At 49.4% G+C, this 17886-nt stretch overlaps 1 protein-coding gene across 1 annotated transcript in view; it reads right to left on the reverse strand.

Annotated features, from left to right (window-relative positions):
- The window catches only part of LOC133351946 (dedicator of cytokinesis protein 7-like), a 73266-nt gene that overhangs the window by 18951 nt on the left and 36429 nt on the right, over positions 1-17886 (reverse strand). The window contains 16 exon segments of the mRNA XM_061567568.1: positions 284-466; positions 1216-1367; positions 1831-2000; positions 2601-2737; positions 3087-3257; positions 4848-4961; positions 5832-5972; positions 6968-7063; positions 7590-7679; positions 8560-8735; positions 10091-10249; positions 12127-12358; positions 12663-12749; positions 13371-13472; positions 14817-14955; positions 17395-17465. Of these exon segments, the coding sequence (XP_061423552.1) occupies positions 284-466; positions 1216-1367; positions 1831-2000; positions 2601-2737; positions 3087-3257; positions 4848-4961; positions 5832-5972; positions 6968-7063; positions 7590-7679; positions 8560-8735; positions 10091-10249; positions 12127-12358; positions 12663-12749; positions 13371-13472; positions 14817-14955; positions 17395-17465 (2220 nt within the window).

Consider the following 17886-nt stretch of genomic DNA (forward strand, 5'->3'; position numbering starts at 1 on the left):
CTCGCAGGCGCAGGCAGAGGGACAGTTCAGAGCACACGCAGTGAGAGCCTCAACGCAAAAGCGAGTCATCTTCAGATGTCGTATCAACATGCTGAGACAATACACGGACATGGACAAACGGGGGACACGTGCACACAGAAGCACACGCAAAGAAACACACGGACGCACACGCAATGAAACATGTACAGATACACGCACACTCAAAAAGAAGCACACACACACACGAAGAAACACGCACTGCACAGCATCCACATTGGCTCGGAGCAACCGAGTCGGCACACACCTTGTACTCAAAGCAGGACACGCCCAGGTAGAGCAGGTCCAGCAGGCGGTTGAGCTGCGGCACGGAGAGCTCGGCAAACCACTTGTGCAGCGCCTCCTCGTCGGCGCTCTTGAGCACCCAGAGCAGGCACAGCAGCAGGCTGCGGCTCGACTCCGCCGTCAGCGGCGTGCACTGCCGTCCCGACTGGCGCCAGCAAGCACATGTAATGGACAGAGGTTATCGAGTCGGCCAAGATGCATGTGTACACATACAGCTCTCTTTCTGCCAATCCGCTGCTGGATAAGGTGTCGTGCGTGTCGTGGGGATTTGTTACGAGGAACGGTCGCCGCGGAGATGGAGCGATAAGTTTGGTTTGTGTGCAAGAGTGAGATGGACGGTGATGGCGTGGGGAGGCCTTCATCCAGCAGTGGACAGACAAAAGCTGATGACTCTGGTCAATGGGGGTTGGTGAAGCTGGAGAGCACAGATGTGTGATCATCGTACAATACAACAGTGGAGGTTGCTGCACTGTTTCCTGCTGCCCTCAACGTAGTCTTGTGCAATACATGGAACTGCCAGTAACAAGTTGTCATAGTTGTTCGTAACAAATGCATTGGCAGTGACGATCGCTGCCGATAACGCAGAGTCTCGCAAACACACTTCAACAGGTGCTCCTTTTACGATCAGTAAACGTTGAGGATGCTCAGGATCCCCAGGTAACACCGTACCCTCTAAAATGAAGATGAGCGGAAGACAGCAGAGGAGGAGGGAGGAGATGCTGCACTGAGGAGGTAGAAGAACAGGAGGAGAAGGAACAGGAAGAAGAAGATGCTGCGCTGAGGAAGCCCAGGAGGAGAGAGGAGATGGAGCAATGTATGTCTGTGTACGTAGCCAACCGCGCGTATGGGAGGTGCAATGAGGAAAGGGAAACAGGAGGCGGAGGAGCGACTCACCGCGGCGGGCAGGTGCAGTGAGCCGGCTCGTGTGTAGTGCGGCACAGGGCTGCCGGCTATCGCCATGGCGACCGACTGGCTGATGGTGCCGCCCGAGTCCTGCTCGCCCTCTTCGGACGCGCCGCCCGCCCGCGGTCGCTGCGAGTGGTTCTCTGCTCGCACAGAAGCGCCAGGGGGAGATGGCAATAGGCAAGATCATTCAACTGTTTATTTATTTGAACAGATTTTTGTCATTGTACTCAGTAAAACCAAGGATGACAATAAAAATCTGCAAAAAAAAAGATTCCCCGTTCTGTAATGCAAGTTTTTTTTTTTTTTATGGCAGCATGACCTGACTGGAGCGATTGGTTGATTGTGATAACTTGAGAGACATCTATTGACGGACAGCTGAATTTAAATATATTTCCAATCGTAATCATCACCACCATTACAGCACATTTTGTGAAATTAGTTTGTTTCTCCATCATTCCACTTTCATCTCAAGAACATGATTTAGCCCTTGCGTGGTCATGAGATAGAGCAAAATCCGCCAACAGATGTAGTTGAACGCGAACTGTATTTAAATCGACGCTGCGTGGGTGCCTGAGTCGAGGGGGGCGTGGGGCACTCCGCTACCCGTGAAGTCGTAGAGCTGCGGGAGCGTCTCCATGACGATGCCGATGAGCGGCAGGTACAGCATAGCGACGTGGGCCTTGACGTCGGGGTGCGAGAATCGTGAGTCCGCGTCGTGGCACGACAGCAGGTTGTGCACCGTGTTGATGGCTTTCTTGTGCAGCGTGGACAAGCTGCACGCGCGAGCACAGAGCGAAACACGACAACGCACACAAAGACAAAGATCTCCTGGAGGGCCGCCGTCCACGCGGACGTCCGAAGAAGCGATCGATGGACCGAATAAAGGAAGACATGAAGACGGTCAACGCATCCCCTGAAGATGCCCTGGACCGAGCCAAATGGAGAAGACAATGCCGAAAAGCGGACCCTGCGCCACAGCGGGAACAACGCTAGGAAGAAGAAGAAGTCTTATGAGGCTGTTTGGGCAAATACTGTTAGCAAGCACCTATGAAGGCCAACACAGCACATGAGAGGGTCGGTGGCCAGCACCTTTGTCTCCCCAATGTTTTACACACACACCAGGCAATCATTTAAGGACTCGTTGTTTTAGGGAGGTCCTGGTCCAGTTAATATAACCACCACTGAAGTCAGCCATTGCTAGGAATTGAACTCGGGCCACCGGGTTTGTAGCACAGCGCGCGACCACTATGCTACCATTCTCCTTCGTCGTCGACAAGCACACACACATACAAATATTTCAGAAAAATTACTTTATAAAGAACGGCGATGTTAAATGTAAAGGCTCGAGTAAACGAACACATTTGACGCCTCACCTCTCCACGTCAGGGTCGAGAATGATGGCCAGTTCCGAGAGCAGCAGGCCGGCCAGGAAGTGTTGCTGGCGGAACTCGGGGGACAGCTCGAACATGTTGGCGATGCGGCGGTCATGCACGCTGGAGAAGCCCGAACTCTGTGTGTGAGCATGCGCGCGAGCGTGCGTGTAGACAAGTTTGCACGTTACACACGCTGCGAGTGTGACCCATGGTGGGGCTTTGTGCAATAAGTTCCATGACATCTTAGCCCATTGTTCTCAGCCCCTACACTCTCAGCTCCAAACAATTTGAACTCCAACACTCTCATCTTAACTCTATTTCTCACCACTGCTAATCCCCTCCCCTAGCACACTCCACCGAAGCACTCCCAGCTCCACCGCTCACATCCCAAACACTCTCAGCTCTACAACTCCCATCTCCATCATTCTGAGCCTCACTACTTATAGCGCTGTGGTGAGGTCGCCCCCTTGGCAGGGCTGGCGTCACCTGGGAGGTGGCGGAGGAGACGGAGGGGGAGGGCGAGGAGGGCGGGGAGAGCGAGCTGCACGGCAGGTTGAGGGTCACGTAGTGCTCGTGGCTGCAGATGATCCGCAGGAACTCCAGCTTCAGCGAGATCAGCACGTTGGGGGTGGGCAGCGAGTTGATCTTTGACGAGACCTGCAGCACTCACGTAAAGGTAACCAACTGGTTTATTACTTTTCTTTACCTTTAACCATTCAAGTAATGTCAATTATGCAAGACAACTTTAGTTTTGCACTTTCGGACGTGCATTGTTTACGAGTGCAATTTGGACCGATATAGTTTTCTAAATGCAATTGGATGTCAAGATGATGCACAATATAGTGGATATGCTTTAGAGAGGCCACTAAAAGAGAGAGGTCTATGTATATTTTTTAAAGGTAAGGTGTCATTGAAGACACCTCATAGAATAGGCAGAAAAGAGGAAGATCTTGAGCCTGAACTTGAACAGGGGCAGGGAGAGGGCAGCGCACATGACCAGGTGAAGGGATTTACACCATTGGAACCTCATTTGCCAGTAAAAAAAAAAAAATATGATAATTGGTTTTTTACCCTTCTATCTGGCAACAAAACTGACACCTTTTTACAAGGAGTCATGCTTGCATAGACCACAATACCTGCAGTCATAATGCAAACAAAAAACATAACTCTGATAATGTGCACTGTCCTTGAAGTTGATTGGTCCACACCCGTCATCTGGTCCAACCCATGTGAGACTAGGCTCTAAGGAAAGCTGTCTCGGGTGTGGACCAATCAACTTCAAGGACAGTGCACATTATCAGAGTTATGTTTTTGTTTGCATTATGACTGCAAGTATTGTGGTCTATGCAAGCATGACTCCTTGTAAAAAAGGTGTCAGTTTTGTTGCCAGATAGAAGGGTAAAAAAACAATTATCAGGTGAAGGGGGAGTTCAGCTGGCCAGCAGCAGACGCCCATTGAGCAGAGGTTGACTGGGAGATTTGACCAAATGCCTGGGTTCAGTGGCGGCTCCTGCAAAATCTCTCAGGGGGGGCAAATGTCTGGATGATTGATAAGGATAAGGTCCACCCATGCAATGGATAAATTAACAGCTTAAGCATGTAAAGGCAACTTCACTTCTTTAATATTAATGAAAAATAAAGTGACTCTTACAATACATCTTGTTTGTTTCTATACTCACTATTAAATCAAACCACTCAAGTTTATTTTATTAAAGATTCCACTAGGTGGCGATAAATTATATTGTTGGATGAAACGTGCTTACGTATGATGACGTTAGCACGTATGATGACGTAAGCACGCTAGTGCATGCCCTCCCGGAAGCCATAGAGAATGCATTGGAGCGCCCGCCGTTCGAAAAAAAACATCTTTGAATGTAAGTCTATGGGACCACTCGGGGCGATTCTCAGCCGGAGTGAAATCGCCCAAAAAGAGGCGGTACTCCACAGAACGTGACATGACGCTGATTGGACTATATCCAGAGGCTGACAGTGACGGCTAGCGTGACTCTGTGGTTGAATGACATTGGTGGTGCGTCGCCCAATCGCCCTAATGAAGAAACCGCCCCTGCCTGGGTTGCTGGATCAGAAAACAAGTGAAAGGGAGTAGAGTGAGATTCGACGGGAGAGGGAGTCAGCACGAGCCAACCGGAAGCCTCGTAAGCGCTGCTCTAGAAATTCCACATGACGGAGAAATGTCGAGCTCGCCGAGCAAGGACGATGAAAAGAGCGTCCCGTGAGGAACGGCACCTGCTTAAAGTAGGTCTTGATGAGGTTGAAGACAAAGCCGCGGTCCATGATGGAGAAGAGGTCGTTGAGGAAGAAGGCCAGGCTCACGTTCAGCCTCTCGATCAGCTCGATGTCCTGTAGCACATGGGTCATGCCCGCTCGTTACCGGCTTCGTGGTCGAACCCGGCCTTCCTGATGACCCAGTGGGGATCGCGTGCATGACTCAGAGCTGAGCGCTTGTTAAGCATTGGGGTGTCCAGCAGGCTACGTATATAGATGATTTGTCTTACCCCGCTCGAGAACAAGCATTAAGAAGTCAGCAACACAGCTAGATGTCATGTTTCACATATGACGAACATCACATAATCAGTTGTTATGCAATACTGTTTATGGCACTGAAAGGGTTGAACTGTAAGGACAAAATGCTTTTGCTGACAGCAAAGCCAGCAATATTTGTTTTACAAGGTTTACTCTGACACAGGATTTTCTTACTCAAACAAATATTCTGATGGTTAATATAAATCTAGGATGGCAACAGACCAAGAGTTAAAAATATATATTTTATCTTCACGTGGAGATATAAAGGTCGATTTATTTAGTTTAAAGTCTGGCATGTGAAGCTCCATGAGCCGTCAAACACCTCCATGTAATCACAGGCTCCCTCCGCTCATGACCTCACGACACGTGCATCGATTCACGCGAGTGACAATCGATCACTGTCGTTTGACATATGGGCTCAGATGACCCCTGTTAAAACGAGAACATATTCTTGAATCAAATCATGACCCAGAATGACACAATTCTATCTCAATGTTACAGGGGCAATAGAGGCCTACGAAACAGGAGCTCACGGAGGGATCCTCCAGCTTCTGGCACAGTGGGGACTGCCCCGTGTGCTCAGGTTCCTTTACTCCTGCGTAGCTTAGGGGTTACGGTTAGACCCTGTCCACACGCATGGCTGGAACTCTGCGCAAAAGCCGAGTCGAGACCTCCTGTGCGTGGCACCTTCTGGAAGCGGCTGACGATGTCGCCCGTGATCATGATGACGAGGGCGGACACGTCGTCCATGAACTGCTCGGGGAAGCGGTTCTTGCGCGGCGCGTCGAGCTTGTCGGCGTAGTACAGGTACAGGCTCATGCTCTTGACCTGGGCGGCAGCGAGGCAACAGGGTTAGCGTCCGCGATCTCGCACGCCGACACCGCACGCACGGCAACACCGGTACAATACGAGCACGGTGTGGGTACGAGATGGGCACAGAGGCAAATGAGGATGGCCCGTCAAAAAACCGATCTCTGCCATTCATTCTAGACTTTTCCCCGCCTGATGACGGACGCTTGTGTTGCACCCGAAACGTTGTGTTTTGTTTTATTTTTATTTTCTCTGCCTACGTGACTTTACCGAAAGAACCAAGAGTATACTCTGCCATTCAGTTATTAGACACGTTTGGAATGTATGTGATTCTTATAGCGGCTATTATGGAAATGCAAAAACGTCGCATCAGCGCTAAAGGAACACGGCCTGAATTGGCTGGGATATGAACGCTGACATGACTCGTGTGCATTGCATGGTGTCGGAAAAAGAGCGCCGCAGGGCTTTTCGTGTCGGTCCTGGTAAATGTAAAATGAAGAAGAGGACGATCACTGATGGGCGGGAACCAAACACGGCGGAAAGATATTTCACGCACGTTGTGTTACGTGGGAAGAGCTCCTAGTGATGACACGAGACCATGACGAGTGGAGACACCGAGTTGCCCTGAGTTTCCCACGGTGGCTCGGAGATGTTAACTACCTCGCCTGGTCAACAGGAGGTTGTGGGTTCAATCCCGACCTCGACGCCTGCTGTATATTGGGAGTTTGCATGTTCTCCCCGTGGACGTGTGGATTTTTCTCCGGGTCCTCCGGTTTTCCCCTCCACATTTAGAAACATGCGTTGAGAGTATTTGGCTGCAATACATTTCCACGTGATAAGCCACTGTGTTGAGCTGTCATTTGTGGCCAGGTTGCTTCTGAAAAAGAGCTATATAGCTCAGTGGACCTTACCTAGTAAAATAAAAAAATAGTTTAAATTAGTTTTTGATGTGCCGGTGACATTCTGAGTAGCTAAGGAAGTCCTCCCCCTCACTCGTGCCGGCACGCGCCTACCATCAGCTCGAAGAAGAACCAGGCCTGCTGGAGAGCGGTCTCACGAGCGTTGCCACTGCTCACCACCCATTGGATGGCCAGCTCCTCGTGGAACAGCTGAGACAGGGGGACACAGCACGCGCGCGTGGTCAGACTGCTCGCCGTGGGTTCACACGAAGCCTTCTGCCGACACCGCGTAGTTCCAGCCGCCTCTGGGCGCCCAGAGGTCACTCCTCTTACAAAGCGTTTCCACCACCGCACTGAAGTCTTCATAAAAATGTGTGCACTTAACAAAAGGGAAAATTGCCTTAGGATTGGTATAGAGATAGCCAGGGTTTAACCGTGGAGGTGCAAAGGTGTGCGGCCATTCGTACACAAGCGAGCTTTGTAACGTGGACTTTAGAAAGTTGACACCACTGCTAAAAAAAATAAACTAACAATGGGTCATCCTTTCCAGCAAGTTTCAGGGAATCATGAAATCCACGCGACTGATCACACGCATGCCCACACACCTTGTCACTGGCACCCACTGGCCCTATCAAGAGGACAGAGGCCACAGTCACACATGCCCTGGAGATCCAGGCAGCACTGGGCCGAAACGTGACAGGAAGGTAAGAGAGCATCATAGCGGCCGTGCGACTACCTTTTTGGTGGGCACACGTCCCGATAGGGCCTGTAAGAAAGTGGATGTTTCCGCATAGGAAGACATGCGGTTACCGCCACGCTCCGGAGCCTAGGGATGAGATGGGATGCAGGATGAACATGGGTTAACACACTCAGGATGGGAAATGGGCTACACTCTCTCGTGGCCTGGGCTAGGGGTCGCAAACTCAGAGTGTGCCGAGCCTCCATCCACTGCCGTGCGGGAGAACGCATCTTCGGTTTAATCCCGAATGTCAATTCTGCATGGGCAGAGTATAACATGCCTTCAAACCACTGCAGAGCCAATCTCCAAATTAAATCTAAAAATTATTGGCCAACTATTGAATGAATGCCGACTGTTAAATGTCATCGAATTAGATAAGGTTTTGTACAATGTTAGCTACCTTTTATCAAAGCTTAAAAGTATTGCCTTTTTTTTACCTAGGTCTCCTTTGAAAAAGAGATAGTCAGTTTCAATGGGCTCTCACATGGCTTTGGAAGTTGATAAATAAATGGAATTCACACTTTGGCCGTGAAGGCCACTTATGCCGCTGACATCCACACAGAGGGCAACGCCTGTGGCCGTCACTGCTGGCCACAATCATGGCCCCACAATGGCATTGCATGAGCATAAAGTCTCAACAACTCGCACAGTTCCTCGCGTTGCATTCCAGTCTTGCTTGCAGGGCGGCACTTTCTTTACGGATCTCGCCATTCGTTATATCCCTAACAGGGACTCAGAGGCTCTAGTGGAGGATGGACACCACACGTCTGCGACCCTCTCTACACATGCACACAAAACAGCAGTGGCTGCCTCAGCCACCACCACCGCCACCACCGCCACCACCGCCACCACCGCCACCACCGCCACCACCGCCACCACCGCCACCACCACCGCCAATGGGCTGACAGCATTGCTTGGGAATAGCGGCAGGAATTTAAACTACGCAGCGCAGCGGTGAGCTGCTCACCCTGTTGGCGGTGAGTGCCCTGACTTCGTCGTCCGGGGATGGAGTAGGTGTGCCAGCCAGGTCGGGGTTGCTGTTGCTGATGCTGCGTGAGTGGGACAGGTTGAGGCTTGCGGGGCGTACGCCTGAGCGCGCCACTGTGGCGTAGTGCAGCGAGCCGCCCACAGGGGAGCTGGGACCTGCTCACACGCCCCAAAAAACAAAGATCCCCCCCGTGCAGCCTTTTAACGGACTGTTGGAGAGAGTGTTGTTAGTGAGCACCTATTGAGGCTGGCAAGGCGTACGAGGGGCTGGTGCGGCCCACACTTTGCCTGGCGGCTGCCTTTGTCTCCCCAGTGCTGATGGTTACACACCGCACCAGGTACTCATAGACTGAGTCGACCTATTAGAGGCCCAGAGTCTCCTATAGGTTGCCACTGCTTTTGGCCACTACCGGAATTGGTTGATAGGTTCGTAGAGCAGTGCGCTGACCACACAACTAATGAAAACACACGAATAAATTTACATTAAATGCTCATTTATTCGCTGCAGGGTAAAAATTAAACTTAAAAAAGTGGTTCCATTTAAATAATTTTTTCACCACATACCGCATGTCATTTGATATTCCACAAATAATTACTTACCCTCAAGTGTAACCTAAATGTTCAATTCTGTCAATATGTTCTAAGTCTGCTGTTCAATGGACAAAGATGAATATTGTGTTTTTCTCCACATTTAAGCTTGTTTTGCTGAGGTTCACGACTGAATGGCATTAAAACTCTTTAAAAGCTGATGTTTTTGTGTTTAGTCCCACTAGTGCCATGAAGTATAATAACAATAATTAGTTCGTGGCATTTCATCCGTAGATCCCTAAGGTCATAACAACCCCCATGACTGAAACGGCGTATAAAGGCCGTAATGCAGCGGTCAATGGTGAAAGGAATGTACTGTACATTATTAGGTTTAATATAAGCGCCCCTCAAGTGGCTCTCCGACAAAATGCGTGCCACGCGACTTATTTTTCACAACATGAGAAAAATGCCAGCTTATCTGGCACATGTCGCATCAACAATTAAAAACCTGGTTCGCATTCGCCAAACCCAGCCTTGCTACAGAGACATTGGCACTTTAATTAAACGACCCCGTGGAGGGAGATGATGGTCTAACCCATCACCAATGTTGATTTAGAGGGACAAAAAGCAGCACGTCTGTGGGGCACGTGTGTGGGTGGGTGAGCGGGCGGGCGGGTCAGCACGTGAGAACAGACGGCAAAGACGGAGCCGGTTGGGCGGACGTACAATAGTGTGAAAAGTGTGACTGAAAGTGCGAGCGTGCAAGTGAGTGAGTTGGTGAGTGAGTGAGTGAGTGAAAGAGCAAGTGAGTGAGACAGCGAGCGAGTAAGAGAGCAAGCGAGCGAGTGAGTGAGTAAGAGAGCGAGCGAGCGAGTGAGTAAGAGAGCGAGCTAACGAGTGGGTGAGTGAGAGAGAGCGAGCGAATGAGTGAATGAATGAGAGAGCGAGTGAATGAGTAAGTGAGAGAGCGAGTGAGTGAGTACCCGAAGAGCAGGTCTCCGTGCTGGGCAGCTGGAAGACGTAGAGGATATAGGAAGCGAGGAGGCTGTTGCGGCCGTGCTGGTCGTGGTTGAACTCCAGGCTGCGGTGAAGTCTGTTGACGATGTTGGCCATGGCCTCGAAGCCGGCCTGACCCAGGTTCACTGTGGAACGAGTGAACAGAGGACACAACGGAGCACAACCGGGACTCAGAAAGTGTCTGAATGGGAGCGCATCTCAAAATGCGATACAAATACGGGAAGAAAGAGCATGTTTATACCGTTTCAAGTGTAGTGACGTATATTGAGTCACTGTGGTGTTAGCACTCGCTAGCCACTGTGAGAAGAATGTAAACTGTGCGTCTTAGAGCCTCTCTCTGTCACCATGGCATACGGGACAGCCTAGGTGAACCGGAGAGGGCACGTGACCAGGACAGGATAAGGACGGGGGCCAGAAGGGCACTGCGGGGACATGTGATGTGAGGTCCCAGAACCTTCTGGGAAGATCCTGAAGGGGACGTGGCCGAGGACAGAGCAAGGCCACGCTCAGGGGATAAGAAGTGGGTACTGTGAGCCGAGCGGGGCTGTTCTCTGGAATCAACCCTCGGTGCTACGTCTCTTCAATCTTCGGTCTCCGCTTGGCATCGTGGATCAGTCTGACTGACCCGGTTATGTAGTTACCCGATTAAAGTAGAGTCGTTACCCTGTTAGGGTCTAGAGTGTTCGTTTGTGTAGTTACCCCGTTGGGCTGTGTAATAAACGTGTTGCCTCCAAGTTAGAAGCGTCTGCCTCCGTGGATCCCACTACACAAGCACGGGCCTATTTTTGTATCATATTGAGTGAATAGCTGTTTAAGAGCAAGGAGTGATGGATAGAAAGCTACAGGCCGTGGTGGAGTTGAGACGATGTTATGGCAGAAGTGCAAATGAAGACACTTCGTAGGGAAAGGGTCAGTCACATGCACAATGGGAAAGTGTTGAGCCCGGACTTGCAATGGACTTGTTGAACTCCCAAAGCCTACATTGGCACGTACACTCCCAGTGACCTCTCACCCTGTTGCATGCCGATATCATTTTCACAAATATGTCTCATATTATATCACAACTACGACATAATTTGGAGAAAACACGTGCGTAATATACAATAACATTGAGTCCACAGAACACAAAACGCTCAACCTTTGGCCAAAAAAGCTTCAACATGATTGTTTTGCACTTTGTCCAATATGCGAGAAAAAATTACACTACGACTAAAAATAGTGCGAAGAACCAGCGCATGCATGAAAACAGCTCTTCGCTTGCAAGTGGTGGGGCTGTAGGCTCAACACAAATGCAAGCATTGTGAAAGTTGCCGCTGCAGAAACCAGAGCAGAGCTACCTCATCATGAATAAGCACTGCAAGGGCACTGTGGGGTGAGGCCGAGGGGTGTGACTGGCTCTCAGTCAAGGCCGCAGTGCTGGAACAGGAACTGAATTGCAGAGCCAAATATCCGGCACTATCTCTAAATGTTTGACAAAACGCGGTCGTAAGCGCACAAATGAAAGCTGTAGCGATGTAATATGCAGCTAAGCCCGTGCCAAAACACTGTGTGGGCATTAGGACATTTGGACGTGAAAGTCAGGGTTAGGTCTATCTCGAACTGGTATGAAGCCTCGAGCCTCGTTCTGCTACCACTCAGAAGCCAGGCCAATGATGAGCAAAGTTCGTAATGATTCACCCCATGCAATTTCATGAAATGTCACAATCTATGGTCACAATGCGATTTCTTAATAAATTAATTATGCGTCTTGTTTGTGCCGTCTCATTCATACTGGCTGTGTCATATCTTTCGTCTCATTCATTCCATCAGTCATCGTAACATATGCCTGCAGCTTGTATAAATCACAAATAATAAAATCTGCCCCCCGTACAATTCGACGCGTGCATACATAGCGAACGTTAAACTTGATGTCAACTGTTGGACCGACGAATCGTTGCACGCCTCGCGGTTAAAACTCCTGCGGCTGCGAGCGAGCAAGATCACGCGCGCATGTTTTACGCACCCATCTGGCCGGCGATGACAGGTGGACGCACGGCAAGGAGGATGAGCTTGTCCAGGACCTGGTGGAGAAAGCGGACGAGAGGCTCCAGCGCGGCGGCGTTCAAGCTGCACACGCTCGCCTTCAACTCCGCCTCCAGGTTGCTCTCGGTGATGCGGACGTCGCCCACACGCACAGGGAACTGGTGCTCGTCTAGCGCGTGGCACAGCGCAAAGAACTTGTCCAGGTTGGGATCCTGAGCGGCGAAAACATAGCACGCGGTGTCCAACGAGAGCAGAATGGATCCAGCAATGGTTAACCCCGAACCACTCACTCACCTCTATTCCACTCGCAACCCCTGTACCACCGACAATGCCTGCCACACTCAACAGCCCCTGCACCACTCGCAACCCCTGTACCACCGACAATGCCTGTACCAATAACAATAACTGCAATCACTCATAATTCCTGCACCACTACAACCACCTGGATCACCGACAACAGCTGCAGAATTAGCTCAGGGTTTGGCAAGGCTGTGGCAGGCCAGGCACGGCGTGTACCTGCGTGTGAACCGAGGACGTGGCCACCACCTCCACGTTGAAGACGCCCTTGTGTCCGTCCACCCACTTCATGCCAGGCAGCTGTACCTGTGTGGTTGAACAAGACGTCATGGAACCATTAACTCATGAGAACAAAGCAGGTATAGGAACCACAACACGGCCTTACTCAAAATCCTGCTGCAAATATAAATTGGCCATGTTCTAAGCATAGCACGAGCTCTAATCCTAGTCCTATGCCTGATGATAGGACGAATTAAAAGAATATCTCTAACACTAATACTAACATGAGTTCAAAGTGCAACACTAGCCCTAACCCCAATACTAACCCTACCCTCAGTGTTAACTGTAGCTAAATTCCAACCTTACATCCAAGACTATCTGCAATACTAATTTCAGCCTTGCAATATCCTGATTGTGATCATAGCCCAAACATTATTTTTTTTCCACAATACCAACAGTGAGTAACACCCCTAACCATAATCCTAACTACAGCATTATTCAGAAACAAAATTCTCATCAAAGCAATGGCAATAACAGTCCCTAACCTTCATCCTAACCATGGGAGTATCATTATTTCTAACCCCAATTCCAACTCCAGCAATATCGCTAACCATTATTACTCCCATAGGCTTAACCACAGCCGAGATGAGGTGGTGGATGGGGTGGGGGGGCAGTAATAGGGCTGGGACGATCACCGGTGGCACTCACGTCGGGCGAGAGGACCGAGTAGCTGGGAGGAGGCTTCTCCAGCGAGACCGGCAGGCAGAACTGGCCCGTGCGTAGCCGTCCATTCTGCAGCAGGGGGATCCACTGTGTGGGGAGACGACGGTTCAGGTTTCAAGCTTATTTTGTTTGACCGGCTGAGGACTCAAAGAGACCAGGATGAGTCTCGTTCGCATGTGTGTATGTTTGTTGAACTTCTTTCGCACCGTACGTAGCCAACCGTGGCAATCGGAGGTGCGGGGGAAGGACAACAAACTAAACACAAAAAGCAGTTCTACGTGCAGGCACGCTGCTGCTGCGATCACAAACAAGCCTGCGAGCTGTACGTCGCTTTGCTATTGTCCGTGTACAGGACCCTGTATTCAATCCGCAGCTGGATGAGGGCCTCCCAATGCCGTGCGGCTCGTGGGAGTCATTCTACGGTTCGTCAACAGCGCAGGTTGGCGAAGGCTGGGAAGTACAGTCTAACAATCTATGTTGCTGCACTGCCCTCTGCTGCCCACAAAGTACTCCTGCGGCAGCCTGTAACGCCTGTGTTACGCAGGGCGGTTAACCATGTAAACAGGACCCAGGCTCAGCACCTGTTGGCTTCAGAGATCTGACGAGATCGGGCACATTCCGGGCGATTTGGTAAAAGGACACCGTACTATTAATAGCATCTAGAGACAACTGTGGATAGTATAATAATAATAGTACATGCTAAAGGTAATTTTTTTTCGTGGCAGGCAGGGTAAAATTTTTTACTGTGAAGCAGCAAAGCGACCTGAAAGGAGGAGATCTTTCTTTACAAAGGATAACAACAGCAAAGTATTTACAGCACTGATGTTTTCCATAGAAGAACGACTATTCGGTGCCTCGTCTCAACAATCGAGATCCTTTCCCATTAAATAATCTAAATTTTTATTCACCAGAACACACAAAGGTTAATGAGAACACAGGTCAACTCCCACCTTAAATAGGCGCTGTCTCCCGCCAACCACCTCCTTATGTAAGCAAACCACAGCATTTATTTAAAGCCTTTCAAGGGCCCCACTCTGGACGACAACAGCGTGGAGGCACATGGACATGCCCGTGGCATTGACATCTAACCGAGAGAGGATTGTTTATTATGAAAATAAATATTGCTTACTCTCATGGCTGTTGCTCTGAGCCAAAGATGAGCACGGATATTTGACTACATTTGTGCAGCACATTGTTCTGCATGGTGATCATGCTGGACAACATAGCAGTACAAATCACATCGGAGAGATATACAGCACAACTGCGAGCACCAACGCAGTCGTATCGATTTTAACGTACGATTCAATGCATCATAACGGGCCGAGAATCACTGGGCAACGGTTGAATTTGTTTCGCTCGAGTGAGAAACGAGCGAGGGAACTGATCCGAGCTGGAGACTACCTGGGCCCCACGAGCCTCCACCATCCGTACCGTGTATCCCACGGGTGTCTCCAGAGGGGTGTTCTGCTTCTGCTGACAGCTGATGTGGAAGAAGGTGAAGAGGATGTGGTGGTAGTCGGTAAGGTGGGCCGGCAGCTTCACCTTAATCTCCTCGTAGAAATCTGGGGACCTGCGGTTGACAGGAAGCATAACCGACGTGGCAAGGAATCAGCGTGGCCGATCGGCAGGTTACGATTCTGACCCCGCAGTGATTCTATTGACACTATGGGCAGTAACGATTTGATTCAACGATGCTGCATATACGTTTTGGTCTAATTTTTACCATCTTGCTTGTAATGCTATTCACTTTTAAAGCCTTTAAAAATTGCACTTTCATGGTGGTTTCTATATACCACAGTGGCGGCTATAATTTGGCATATAAGTGATGCAGCAGAATAGAACTGCATATGTTAAAACAAAGCTAAAATAAAGCACAAGAAGGAAAAACAAAGCCCTTGGGTGGAAGTTATGGCAGGTCAAACACGGACAAAGTGAAGGCCTAAACACTGGCGCATTGTGCACACGTTACTGTCGGGTACAATCCACACTTTGTGCGCTGGGCAACAAATGAATTGGCGACACCATTCAGCAGCCAGAGGATGTGCAGGTTTCATCACTAGGAGGCATCACTTTTGAGTCACGAAATGCCTCCATCGAGGGTACCGCGTGTGACAGCACCTGCGCTACGCAGCAGCATTTACCGTGCAACAACTTTCAACCGCGAGGGATGTGAACGGAGACTTTCCTAACCAGCTACTGCCAGTTCTGACTTTCGGTGCGTCACACACAATCAATGGGTACGATAAATAAAAAAAACAAGGAAGAGGAGCTCGGATGCACTTGCCAAACTTTAACAGAGCCACTTCCGTGACCAGTTACATGCTAATTCCTCACATTAACATCATGCTAATCTCCCAGTTACATGCTAATTTCTGACTTTAACATCCTGCTAATTCTCTCACATTAACACAGCTTATTCAATGCTAAATTCTTCTGTTGATATGTAAACTCCTTTGTCAAGGCGCTCTTCTCCTCCCACCCAGCTTAAAATACGCTGCCAAGCTTAGCAGCGTTCATTGGAGTGCTGTCTTTCAGACAGCTCTGTCTTCACCTGAGGACAGCTGCTTGTGTTGTGGCTGAAACGTCGTGAGAATTGTATTGTATTATGTTGTATTTGTATTATTTTATTATTTCCCTTCTACGTGACTTTACCGAAAGAACCAAGAAGAGGTTGCCAAACTTTGTTAAAGGCTCAAAAGCATCCAGTGAGGTTGATCGTGGTCACTGTGCATGGGCCTTAAAATCCGCACGTGGTAAAAACCACCACAACTGGTGAATGGGGATGGCGGGAGGGAGCGGGTGGTGAGAGGGTCGACGATTTATGGTGTCACCCTGCACCTCAATGCAGTGGCAAATGCCGCCCTTATGGGACTTGACCGTGTTTACCCCAAGTCTGGGGCAGCTTGACAGCCGCAGTGCATGATACTCGCTGTGATCATAAGAGACGTGAAAATCATTTCCAAGCTGTTAATAAGTAATGACCTTGATGTTGATTCTTGTCGGCAGCACATGTAACATTGACCCCCCCACACTCCCACCTCAACCCCACCTTCCCCAATGATTTCATAAACTGTCGTGATTCAAAGGCACGATAAGATTGCAGAATTGATCTGGTTTTGTCTTTTATTCAGCAACTCATAGGTAGCCTATAGATTTTTTTCAACGTTCTGTTGGCTCAAAACTATTCTATTCTCACAAGCACGACTCAGTGCATTGTGCTGCTGTTGCAAGTATACATTTTTATAGCAGGCAATCAAACCACTGGGAGGATATCATCTACGCGAGGAAGTGAAATACACGGCCGGCAGGACTTGGCAGTGACCAAACTGATGCAGCTACATCTGATGAAGCCTTACCTGCCAGTGCACACTCATGGATTACATTTTTCACTCTGCATCATTTGTTTTTTTCTGCAAACAAACACGCGCATCTGTTTCATCCTCGTGTTTTATCAAATGATAATGTATTTTATTTAGCACTGCTTTTCGCGTATAGTCTGTTGTTCCTCCCCCATACCTCCAAATAGCGCGGCTGCTACGAGCTTTGCGAAATAACTCATCCTTGCACACCGAGATCCAAATTATTCTCATGAAATGAAACAATAGTAGTCGTTTCTGGTGGGGTCTCATGGCGTGGTAATTTACGGTCGCCACGCCTAACGACTTCTTGCCGTTTCCCAAGGATACGTTGATTAATGAATTTCCTCCGAATGCAATTGCTCCTGGTGTTATTTGACCTCTGCGCGTTTGCCGGAAGAGTTTTGGGGAACTGCCCTTGCCATTATCGCAGCCCCGATCCGGAGACCCCGGGTCAATGTCCGACATTAGCCCCTTCGCCCGATCGTCACCTCAGTCACAATGCGGCGTAGGACGAGCATGTCCTGAGTGACGCCGAACGCACAGAGATGTCACTGCGCTCCGCCACGGACGGTATAACGAGAGCACTGCGAACGCTGCTGCACCAACTACCGTACAAAATAAAGAATGAATCAACTAACGCAGAGGCTCACTTGTTATGGTAGACCACGGACGTGTACGACTCCCGCAGAAACTCTGGGCAACTTGATTTCCCAAAGATCACCTGCCGGAAACAGAGGAGGTGCGGGGGAAGAGAAGGATCGAGTCATGTACAAATCAAAACATTTTTGTTGAAAATGTAGACTAAGGGATTTGTGTCTGGCTGGGGGTGGCTTTAAAGTTCAGCATGGAGTTGGCATTGAACTGAAGAGGCTCCAATTAAGTTTGGCATCGTGAGACCTAAAGGAACCACGTCCATTTTTCCCGATATCCTTGCGGCTGAGGATAGTGCAGTAGCTATGCAGATATACAAATGGTAAAGGCCCCAAAGATATAAATATTAGTTTGAGGCCCCACAAATCTAATGAATGGAGAAAAAAAACCCACAACATAACTGTTATTCGTCAAAGATCCCAATGCTAAAAAAATACCCACAAACTACTCGTTGAGATTTACACACATCAACCATCTCCCTCTACCGCCAA

Source organism: Lethenteron reissneri, chromosome 39 (genome assembly GCF_015708825.2).
Source record: "Lethenteron reissneri isolate LAM-NWPU_2019-01 chromosome 39, ASM1570882v1, whole genome shotgun sequence".
In the NCBI taxonomy this organism is placed as follows: domain Eukaryota; kingdom Metazoa; phylum Chordata; class Hyperoartia; order Petromyzontiformes; family Petromyzontidae; genus Lethenteron; species Lethenteron reissneri.